Source organism: Mandrillus leucophaeus, unplaced genomic scaffold, assembly GCF_000951045.1.
Source record: "Mandrillus leucophaeus isolate KB7577 unplaced genomic scaffold, Mleu.le_1.0 Scaffold1050, whole genome shotgun sequence".
In the NCBI taxonomy this organism is placed as follows: domain Eukaryota; kingdom Metazoa; phylum Chordata; class Mammalia; order Primates; family Cercopithecidae; genus Mandrillus; species Mandrillus leucophaeus.
The window spans coordinates 813,785-826,280 of NW_012098655.1; the positions used below are offsets into that span (position 1 = coordinate 813,785).

Consider the following 12,496-nt stretch of genomic DNA (forward strand, 5'->3'; position numbering starts at 1 on the left):
TTTTTGTATTTTTAGCAGAGATGGGGTTTCACCGTGTTAGCCAAGATGGTCTCGATCTCCTGACCTCGTGATCTGCCCGCCTCGGCCTCCCAAAGTGCTGGGATTACAGGCATGAGCCACCATGCCCGACCGAGATACCATCTTTTAAAAAACAAAACAAAACAAAACAAAAACACTATGGGATGGCCAGGCGCAGTGGCTCACACCTACAATCCCAGCACTTTGGGAGACCGAGGCAGGTGGATCACGAGGTCAGGAGATCGAGACCATCCTGGCTAACACGGTGAAACCCCGCCTCTGCCAAAAATATAAAAAATTAGCCAGGCATCGTGGCACACGCCTGCAGTCCCAGCTACTCAGGAGGCTGAGGCCTGGAGAACTGCTTGGACCTGGGAGGCGGAGGCTGCAGTGAGCCGAGATCCCGCCACTGCACATCTCAAAACAAAACAAAACAAAACAAAACAAAAAAAAAACAAAAACACTATGGGAAAATGGAAAGATAGGTCACAGAATGGAAGAAGACATTTGTAACACATATAACTGTCAAAGGGTTCATGTCCAGAATATATAAGTAACTTTTACAAATTACTAAGTCAATCCAATAGAAAAATGGGCGAAAGCCACAGAAGCACTTCAAAAATGACATACAAAAGTCCAATAAACAATGGAAAAGTTGCTTAACTTCATTAGTGATCAGGGAAATAAATATTAAAACTACAATAGTAGCTCTATACATTGGCAAAAGGATGTGGAAAAGTGGGAGATTTCATACATTGCTGTGGGAGGAGTATAAATGGGTACAACCACTTTGGAAAATAGTTTTGCATTTTCTCCTAAAGTTGAAGATACACATTCCCTACCAAAGTCACCACTCTGTACACCTCCAGAAGCTTCATTCACATTGTTATCTATAGAAATGCTACTGCTTCAAGTTGTACAGTAGTACATGGCCTGTATGGCTATACACATTTCCCCTTTGTTTCCCCTATGACCCAGTTGTGTATATCTCAGTTCTGGATATATACTCTAGAAAACTTGCATACAAGCGTATGATGATGCACATTGATAGCAGTACTATTTACAGTAGCCAAGAACTGAAAATGACCCAAATGCCAACTTCTAGAACAAATGAATTGTGGAATATTCATAGATGGAATACCATATAGCAATGAAAACGAATGACCTGGACCTAACAAAAACAACATTGATGTACAGTACAAACATAATACTGAACAAAAGAAATATTCTGAATATACACAATGATTCCAGTTTTATAAAAACAGTCGCAACTACATTGGTTTAGGCATATACACACACACAAAAGTGGCAGAGCTATTTAGGAAAAAAAACCAAGGAAGTGATAAAAGTCAGGATAAGGGGAGGGAGGGGAGGGGAAAAGGTGGGAAAGGATTACTAGGGGCAAAGAAAACTTTTGGAATGATGGGTATGTCTATTAGATTGTGCTGATTATTTCACAGGTATATATCAGAACTTACCAAATTGTATGTATACTTCGAATATGTATAGTTTATTATATGTCAAGGATACATCAATAAAATGTTTTAAATCAACATTTTACATTTTAAATATTGTTAAACAATAACTGCACTATTCTTATTTATATTTTTAATAAAAATTGGATAAAAGTGGATCTGATAGGGAAAGCTTAAAGCTATTTCTATTAGTGGCACTATCCTTCTCAGTGGTCCTTGGGGCACCTTCAATAAAGCCCTAGCCCTCTGAAGAAGAGTTTGAAAACTTCTGTTTTAAACTAAGTCTTAACCACAGGCTCTTAAGCCAGCTGACAAAATTTAATTTTTAAATTACATTTCTTTCCAAATTGTCTCACAGCAATTTCCTGTAATGATTTTTTTGGAGATACATGCAAACTTTGATACTGCCAATAGTTTTTAATTTTCAATTTTTGTGGGCACATAGGTATATATATTTATGGAGTACATGAGATATTTTTATACAGGCATGCAATGTGTAACAATCACATCATGGAAAATGAAGGTAGCCATCTCCTCAAGCATTTATCCTTTGTTTTACACACAATCGAATTATACTTTGTTATATTAAAATGTACAACTGAATTATTTTGACTATAGTCACCCTGTTGGGCTATCAAACAGTAGGTCTTATTCATTCTATTTTTTTTTAATACCCATCAACCATCCCCACCTCCCCTCCACCCTCGCCCTCACTACCCTTTCCAGCCTCTGGTAACCATCCATGAATTTAATCGTTTTGATTTTGGATCCCACAAATAAATGAGAACATGTGATGTTTGTCTTTCTGTGCCTGGCTTGTTTCAATTAACATAATGATCTTCGAGTTCCATCCATGTTTTTGCAAATGACAAGATCTCATTCTCTTTAAGGCTGAATAGTATTCCGTTGCGTATGAGTACCACATTTTCTTTATCCACTCATCTGTTGATGGATACTTAAGTTGCTTCCAAATCTTAGCTATTGTGAACAAACATGGGAGTGTGGGTATCTCTTTGATATACTGATTTCCTTTCTTTCGGGTAGATACGTAGCAGTGGGATTGCTGGATTTTACAGCAGCTCTATTTTCAGTTTCTGGAGGAACCTCTAAACTGTTCTCCATAGTGGTTGTACTAATTTAAATTTCCACCAGCAGTGTACAAGGGTTCTGTTTTCTCCACATCCTCACCAGCATTTATTATTGCCTGTCTTTTGGATAAAAGCCATTCTAACTAGGGTAAGATGATATCTCATTGTAGTTTTGATCTGCATTTCTCTGATGATCAGTGATGTTGAACACATTTTCATATGCCTGTTTGCCATTTATCTCTTCTTTTTTTGACAAATGTCTATTCAAATCTTTTGCCCATTTTTAATTGGATTAGATTTTTTCCTATAGAGGTGTTTGGACATACAGCTTATATATTCTGGTTATTAATCCCTTGTCAGATGGGTAGTATCAGGGGAACCCACCCCTAATATTTCAATGTAGGTTCTTTCTATTTTCCGTAAGTGTCGGCTGGCTGAGAAATAAAGAGAAAGAGTACAGAGAGGAATTTTACAGCTGGGCCTCTGGGGGTGACATCACATATCATAGGACTGTGATGCCCACCTGAGCCTTAAAGCCAGAAAGTTTTATTAAGGATTTCAAAAGGGGAGGGGGTGCAAGAACAGGGAGTAGGTCACAAAGATCACATGCTTCAAAGGGCAAAAAGGAAAACAAAGATCACATGCTTCTAAGGACAAAATAAAAAACTCCTGATAAGGGTCCAATAAAGATCACAAGACAAAGGGAAAAAGCAAAGATCACAAGGCAAAGGGCAAAAGCAGAATTACTGATAAGGGTCTATGTTCAGCGGTGCATATATTGTCTTGATAAACATCTTAAACAACAGAAAACAGAGAGCAGAGAACCGGTCTGACCTCATATTTACCAGGGCAGGGTTTTTCACCACCCTAGTAAGCCTGAGGGTAGTAAGCCTGAGGGTAGTAAGCCTGAGGGTACTGCAGGAGACCAGGGCGTATTTCAGTCCTTATCTCAACCACATCAGACAGACACTCCTAGAGTGGCCGTTTATAGACCTCCCCCCCAGGAATGCATTCCTTTCCCAGGGTATTATTAATATTCCTTGCTAGGAAAAGAATTTAGCGATATCTTCCCTACTTGCACATCTGTTTAGAGGCTCTCTGCAAGAAGAAAAATATGGCTCTATTTTGCCCGACCCTGCAGGCAGTCACACCTTATGGTGGTCTTCCCTTGTTCCCTGAAAATTGCTGTTACTGTTCTTTTTCAAGGTGCACTGATTTCATGTTGTTCAAACACACGTTTTACAATCAATTTGTACAGTTAACACAATTATCATAGTGGCCCTGAGGTGAGATACATCCTCAGCTTATGAAGATAACAGGATTAAGAGATTAAAGTAAGACAGGCATAAGAAATTATGAAAGTATTATTTGAGAACTGATAAATATTCATGAAATCTTCACATTTTATGTTCCTCTGCCATGGCTCCAGCTGGTCCCTCCATTCAGGGTCCCTGCCTTCATGCAACAGGGGAGTTTGCAAATATTTTCTCCCATTCTGTGAGTTGTTTTTCACTTTGTTGATTGTATCCTTTGCTGTGGAGCAGCTTTTTAACTTGATGTGACCTCACTTGTCCACGTTTGCTTTGGTTGCTTCTGCTTGTGGGGTATTACTCAAGAAATCTTTGCCCAGACCAATGTATTTGAGATTTTCCCCAATGTTTTCTTGTAGTAGTTTCATAGTTTTGAGGTCTTAGATTTAAGTCTTTGATTCATTTTTATTTCATTTCTGTATAAGGTGAGAAAGAGTTTGGGGTTTAGTTTCCTTCTTTTGCATATGGATATCCAGTCTTCTGAGCACAATTTATTGAAGAGACTCTTTTCCTAGTGTATCTTCTTGGCAACTTTGTCAAAAATGAGTTCACTATAGGTGTGTGGATTTGTTTTTGTGATTTCTATTCTGCGCCATTGGTCTATGTGTCTGCTTTTATGCCAGTACCATGCTGTTTTGGTTACTGTAGCTCTGTAATATAATCTGAAGTCAGGAAATGTGATTCCTCCAGTTTTGTTCTTTCTGCTCAGGATAGCTTTGGCTATTCTGGGTCTTCTATGGTTCCATAATACATTTTAGCATTGTTTTTTCTATTTCTGTGAAGAATGTCACTGATATTTTGATAGGGATTGCATTGAATCTGTAGATTGCTTTGGGTAGTATGGATATTTTAACAGTATTAATTGTTCCAATCCATGAACATGGAATATCTTTCCATTTTCTGGTGTCCTTTTCGATTTCTGTCATTGGTGTTTTTCGGTGTTTTATAGTTTTCATTGTAGAGATGTTTCACATCTTTGGTTCAGTTAATCCCTATTTAATTGTATTTGTGACTCCTGTAAATGGGATTTACAAGAGTAAATTTCCAATTTCTTTCTCAGATAGTTCAGTGTTGGCATATAGAAAGTCTACTTATTTTCTGGCCTGGCACAGTGGCTCATTCCTGTAATGCCAGCACTCTGGAAGGCCGAGGCGTGTGGATCACCTGAGGTCAGGCATTCAAGACCAGTCTGGCCAACATGGTGAAACCCAGTCTTTAGTAAAAAAACACAAAAATTAGCTGGGCATGGTGGTAGGCACCTGTAATCCCAGCTACTCAGGAGGCTGAGGCAGGAGAATCACTTGAACCTGGGAGGCAGAGGTTGCAGTGAGCCGAGACTGTGCCATTACACTCCAGTCTGGGCAACAAGAGCAAAACTCCATCAAGAAGAGGGGGACGGGGAGCAGTAGAGGGAGAGTCTACTTATATTTGTATGCTGATTTTGTATCCTGCAATTTTACTGAATGTATTGGTTCTAGTTTTTTGGTGGAGTCTTTAGGTTTTTCCAAATATCATATTCATCTGCAAATAAGGATAATTTGACTTCTTCCTTTCCAATTTGGATGCCCCTTCTTTCTCATCTAATTGCTCTAGCTGGGACTTCTACTACTATTTTTAAAAACAGTAGGTATCCTCGTTGTGTTCCAGATCTTAGAGGAATGGCTTTCAGTTTTTCCCCTTTCAGTATGATACTAGCTGTGAGTCTGTCATATATGGCTTTTATTATGTTGAGGTATGTTCCTTCTACATGCAATTTTTTGAGGGTTTTCTTTTTAATCATGCAGGGATTTTGAACTTTATCAAATGCTTTTTCAGTATCAATTGAAATGATCATATGGTTTTTACCCTTCATTCTGTTGCTATGTATCACATGGATTGATTTTCTTATGTTGAATCTTCCTTGCATCCCTGGGATAAATCCTACTTCACCATGATGAATGATCTTTTTAATGTGTTAAATTTAGTTTGCTAGATTTTGCTGAGGATTTTTCCATCAATATTCATCAGAGATACTGGCCTGTAGTTTGTTTTGTTTTTTTTGCCACACAAGCCTCCTGAGTAGCTGGGCCTGCAGGTGCACACCACCATGCCTGGCTAATTTTTGCATTTTTTGTAGAGACAGGGTTTCCCCATTATGGCCAGGCTAGTCTCAAATTCCTGACCTCAAGTGATCCACTTGCCTCAGTCTCCTAAAGTGCTGGGATTACAGGTGTGAAGCCACCACACCTGGGCTAGTCTTCTTTTGATGTGTCTTTGGTTTTGCTATCAGGGTAATACTGGCCTCACAGAATGAGTTTGGAAGTATTCCCTCCTCCTCCATTCTTCAGAATAATTTGAGAATTGGTATTAGTTATTTAAATGTTTGGTAGAATTCAGCAGTGAAGCCATCGGGTCTCAGGCTTTACTGGGAAACTTATTACAGCTCAGATCTCATTACTTGTACTGGTTTGTTCAGGTTTTGGATTTCAATTTCATGGGTCAATTATGGGAGGTTGTATGAGTCTAGGAATTTATCCATTTGCTCTAGATTCTCCAATTTATTGGCATATAGTTGCTCACAGTAGCCACTAATAATCCTTTAAATTTCTGCAATATCAGTTGTAATGTCTTTTACCATCTCTGATTTTATTTGAGTCTTCCTTTGTAAGTCTGACTAAAGGTTTTGTCAATTTTATGTTTTCAAAAAACCAACTTTTGTTTCATTGATCTTTTGTATTATTTTCTTCATTTCTAATTCATATATTCCTGTTTATTATTTTTCTACTAATTTGGGGTTCAGTTTGCTCTTGCTTTTCTAGTTCTTTAACCCTTTCCTGTTTAGAAAAAAAAGTGCAGCTTGCTGCCAGTGCTCAATTTTACATAAACATGTTCTCTGAGGCTGAGGCAAATCCGACTGATTTTCAATGTGAAAATAAAATATAAAAACTGTTCTTAGAGTTATTTCTAAACAAAACTAACATCAGAATCATTGGAATCATCAGAATCAACTATTTCAGAAAAATCAGATCCGCCAAACAAATCTTCAGTCAACAACTGCTTGAGAATGATCTTAAACATCACCCGTAGGAATGCTACATTTTCTAGGCTTTGACAATTTCAGCAATCGAGAATTACTGCATTTTGTAAATAGAAATACCACTACTAAAAACAATGTTACAAATAGAAGGATGTGTTTTGTTTCCAAAGTAAATACACTACAGCAATGTGAAAATAATAAAAATGAGCTATTTCATCGCAAAGTTATCTTAAGGTAAACACTGCAGTCGTAAGGACCCCTGGCAAGTATTCTTGGGGCAAATGGGAAAAGAGTGACGATGCATCATTAGGTTATTTGAAGTTGTTCTTCTTTTTTGATGTAGGTACGTATAGCTATAAATTCCCGTCATACATACTATTTTTGCTGTATCTCATAGGTTTTGAGATGTGTTTCAAGAAAATTTTCAATTTCCTTCTTAGTTTCTTCATTCACCCACTGGTCATTCAGGGACATACTGTTTAATTTCTATGTGTTTGTATAGTTTCCAAGATTCTCACTATTGATTTCTACTTTTAATCCATTGTGGTCAGAGAAGATGCTTATTATTTCAATGTTTTGAATGTTTTAAGACTTGTTTTGTGACATAACATATGCTCTATCCTTGATAATGATTCATGTGCTGGGGAGAATAATTTTCAGTATTCTTCAGCCTTTGGATGAAATGTTTGGTAAGTATCTATTAGATTCATTTGTCCCACAGTGCAGATTAAATCTGATGTTTCTTTGTTGAGTTTCTGCCTGGAAGATCTGTCCAATGCTGAAAATGGTGTGGTGAAGACGCCAGCTATTATTGTATTGGGAGCTCTCTCTTTAGCTCTAATAATATTTAGTTTACATATCTGCATGCTCCAGTATTAGCATATGTATTTACAAGCATATCCTGTTGCTGGATTGACCCCTTTATCATTACATAATGACCTTTTTGTCTCTTACAGTGTTTGCCTTGAAATCTATTTTGTCTAATATAATTATAGCTACTCCTGCTCTTTATTAGTTTCTAATGGCATGGAATATCTTTTTCTATCCCTTTGTTTTCAGTCTAGGTGTATCTTTATAGGCTAAATGTGTTTCTTGCAAGCAATAGATCATTGGGTCTTGTTTCCTCATCCATTCAGCCACTGTGCTTTGATTGTAGAGTTTAGTCCATTTACCTTCAATGTTATTATAGATAAGTAGGGACTTACTCCTGCCATTTTGTTGTTTTCTGGTTGTTTTGTAGTGTTGTTTTCCTTCTTGCCTTCCTCCCTGTCTTTCTTTTAGTGAAGGTGGTTTTCTCTGGTGGTATGATTTAATTTCTTGTTTTTTAAATCCATTGCATATTTTTAGATTTGAGGTTACTGAAAGGCTTACTGCAAGTTATAATTCATTATTTTGAACTGACAACATTGATTGCATAAACAAGCAAAAATAAAATAAAAAAAACCTCTCTTCCCCCCTCACCCTCCGCCCTCCCTCTCCCATGGCCACCACCACTGGGACTGCATTGGATCAAACCTGAAGCCAGCACAGCACCAGGTCTTGCCAAAGGCCCGCTGTAACCACTACCTGACCACCACCTACCCCTTTCTCTCTCACACTGTGGCCACCACCACTGGCACTGTACTGGATTAGACCTGAAGCCAGCACAGCACCAGGTCTTGCCAAAGACCTGCTGTAACCACTACCTGACCATCACCTACCTCTCTCTCTCTCCCACTGTGGCCACCACCACTGGGACCGCATTGGATCAGACCTGAAGCCAGCACAGCACTGGGTCTTGCCCAAGGTCTGCTGTAACCACTACTTGACCACCTATATTCACTCAAGGCCCTAGAGTTCTACAATCAGCAGGTGGTGAAGCCAACTAGGTTTGTGTCTTTCCCTTCAGGGTGTCAAGTATCCCCAGGCCCTGGGCAGGTACAGAGATGCTGTCTGGGAGCCAGGGATTAGAGTCAAAAACCATAAAATTTTGCCTGATGTTCTATTGTACTGTGGCCAAGTTGGCACTCAAATCACAATATGAAGTCCTTCCTGCTCTTCCTTCCCCTTTCCATTGGCAGAGGGGCTTCTCCCTGTGGCCACCACCACTGGCACACAGGGGATTCTGCTAGGCCACCACCAATGTTCACTTAAAGCCCAAGGGCTTCTCAGCCAGCTTGTGGTGAATGCTGCCAGGCCTGGGACTCACCCTGAAGGGCAGTGGGCGCCCAGGGCAGGGTCCAGAAATGCTGCCCAAGAGCCTAGGCTTGGATTCAGGGACCCCAAAAGCCTCAGGGACCCCAAAAGCTCTATTGTGGCTGAGCTGGTACCTAAAGTGACAAGACAAAGTCCTCTTTACTTTTCCCTCTGCTTTTCTCAAACAAGAGGAGTTTTTCATCATAGCCACTACAGTTGGGAATGTGCTAGGTCACACCTGAAGTCAGCATGTCTCAGAGCCCAAGGCCCACAGCATACTATCTGGGTATCGCTGCTGGTAGTTCACAGCCCAAGGACTCTTTAGTCAGCAGGTGATGAATCCTGCCAGAACAAGGTCCTGCCCTTCAAGACAGTGGCTTCCCTATTGACCCAAGGTGTGCCTAGAAATGTTCATGAGCTAGGGGCTGGAATGAGGGCCTTGCGACTCTACCCAGTGCTCTACCCTACTGTGGCTAAGCTGGTATCCAAGATGCAAAGCAAAGTCCTCTTTACTCTTTGCTTTCCTTTCCTGAAGCAGAAGCAAGGAGTCACTTTCATTGCGGCCTGCCTGGGCTTGGGGGAGGAGTGGTGCAAGAACTCCCTTAACTGCACTGGCTGGTGTCTACCTAGGTCATCTGTCACCCTAGTCCTCTGGCTCTGAGCCCATCCAGCACTAGGAGTTGCCTAGGAATTAACTGCAATCTTTGTGTCCTAGACTGCCTTTCAAGTTTACCTAGGACCCCAGAGCACTTTGGCCCACGGTGGCAAGACTTGCCAAGAAACTCAAGTTCTGGTAGCTGAAATGGAGAATTCCACTCTGGCTAGGTCTGGTCCAAATGCTCCCTCCGTGCATTTGCTCTCGCTTAGCCTAGCACGGCTTTACTCTCCACTATGACAAGGCAGCATTGAGTTCAATGTGAAGTCCCCCAGTTTCTGTGCTCTCCCTCCCCCAACTGCACAGACTCAGACCCCTCAGTGCAGCCACTGCCAGGGGGTCAGGGAGGAGTGGCATCAGTGATTCAAAGCTATCTCTCTAACCCTCTTCAATGCCTCTTTCAGCAATATGAAGTTAAAACCAATACTGTGATTGCTCACCTGATTTTTGGTTCTTGTGATGGTGCTTTTCTGTGTGTAAATAGTTGTTAAAATTTGGTGTTCCTGCAATGGGGATCAATAGTGTAGGCTTCTATTCTGCCATCTTGCCCTGCCTTCAATTTCTTGGAATAATTTAATCAATATTTAGTAGTTATATTATTGAGTATCCAAATATTTTTTGTACCCAACCCTCAAGACACAGTTCTTCCACAAATTGTAAGTTAGTGTTTAGAAATGTAACTGCAGGCTATCATGACAAAGAATTTTAAACCTAGAAGGAGCCTATTATCTTATGTCTGATCCCTAAGGTCATAACACCAAGGATGTGGATGCTTGTTTGCTGACGTTTACTCACCATTCCACCATGCTGCTTCCTGGAAATGTGTTATAATATTCTATATGCCCGCCAACAAGAATGACAGAGAAATCTTCCTAGACCTGCTACTTATAAAAGTGGGGAAGAATAGTCCAAAGTGGCTTGTTCTCATGGGTATGAGGCAGAACAATGACCCTTAAGAAAATGTGACTGAATATTGAGAATACAGAATAAATAGAAGGCAGCAAGTAAAGTACTCTTACATAAAATGCAGCAAGGATGTACAAGTTGCCCAAGGAAGGTTCAGCCTAGGAAGAGAATATGACTCATTATTTGTCAGTAATATACAAGCACATCACTGAGGACACTTAACATTTGGAAATTCTTTACAAAAATTTTATTTGAGATCTCAAGTCCTTATAAAAAGTGCATTACATCAAGATTGCAAAAGACACTTTTTAAATGAGAGACTTCTATCTACTCATCCATTTTACCCTATGATTCATTTCCTACCCTAACAGAAATGATTAAACAGTTTTTCTTTCTTCCTTTTCTTCTTCCTGCTTCTTCCTATTTGAAAGATACCCATGAGGGGTATCTTAACAGAATGTGCCAATTAATCCTTGCCAGGAGAGCAGTAGCTTCCTACTACCTAAATTTAGAGAGCTCTTGGCATTCCTTTTGTCGTGGCTCAAAGATTACTACAACCTGAATCTAAAAGATTGCAACCTACTACTTGTAATCTGTCTCCCTGGCCTCCTCTTTTACTCACAAACTCCACTCTAAAACAACCTTAAATTTTAAGCACTCAATAATTGCTTAATAAATGAAGAGATCTAAAGTTAATTAACTACTTTACCCTTGAAACTATTTTCTGTATAAGAATCTCAAAGTTAATAAAAATTATAGAGATGAAGAATGACCTAATACTAAGAAGGGGATGAATTCTGAGAGCAAATACATTTTACAACCCTTGTCTCAAAATAAGATCAATCCTACAAAATACAAAATGTTAAGAATACAATTTACACAGTAAAAATGATTTGATTTGTTTTCAGTATGAAAGTACTTTTAATTTCTTTACTGCAGGTACAATGGCATCCAAGTCATCAATTTCTGTAATACAAAAACAGTAATAATAAAAGAGAGTAACTTTTTCTAGTGGTAAACTCACATGAAACAAGAACCTATATGTAAAGGCAAACCCCAAACATAAAGACAACAATACTGGTGCTTTTGTGCACATGAAGTTTTTCTCCAATAGTGATGACAGATTATCACTGATTCGGATACAGATGCTTCACAGGGGCTCTGTTTATAAAGGTTACCACATACCTACAAGTACCCTCTGATTCTAGTATTAACTTCATTAGCAGCATGCCCTTATTAACAGATCCAACTGCCCATGTGTGTGGTATGTTAGTGTCTCATTAGATCTGTATCACTACATGGGTGTACCTACATGATGAAATCCCAGGTAGAGGCATCTCCTCCCTGGGTCTCCATGTGAGGACTTAGGAATTTCTACTCATAGAACAGTCTTGTCCTCTTTAATTTTCTTGGGAAGATTTCTTAGTAGCAGATCACTCTAAGATGAAAGGTATCTGCCGGCTGGGTGCAGTGGCTCATGCCTGTAATCCCAGCACTTTGGGAGACCGAGATGGGAAGATCATTTGCAGTCAGGAGTTCAAGACCAGCCTGGCCAACACGGTGAAAACCCATCTCTACTAAAAATACAAAAATTATCTGGGTGTGGTAGTGGGCACCTGTAATCCCAGCTACTTGGGAGGCTGAGGCAGGAGAATTGCTTGAACCTGGGAGGCGGAGGTTGCAGTGAGCTGAGATTGCATCACTGTACTCTGACCTGGGTGACAGAGAGCAAGACTATGTCTTAAAAAAAACAATTATCTGCCTAATCAAAAAGAGAGCCTCATCAAGAATACAAACCTCAAGTACAATGTATTATAGGGCTTAGCCTGGTCCAGCTTACCAGATAAACCAAT

General features: G+C 39.7%; 1 protein-coding gene across 1 annotated transcript in view; it reads right to left on the reverse strand.

Annotated features, from left to right (window-relative positions):
- Positions 1 to 10,867: 10,867 nt before the first annotated feature.
- LOC105541029 (centrosomal protein of 70 kDa) overlaps positions 10,868 to 12,496 on the reverse strand; it is a 35,609-nt gene continuing 33,980 nt past the window's right edge. The window contains exon 13 of the mRNA XM_011981864.1: positions 10,868 to 11,609. Coding sequence (XP_011837254.1) covers positions 11,548 to 11,609 — 62 coding nt within the window. The 3' untranslated portion in view covers positions 10,868 to 11,547. The remainder of the gene's footprint in view (positions 11,610 to 12,496) is intronic.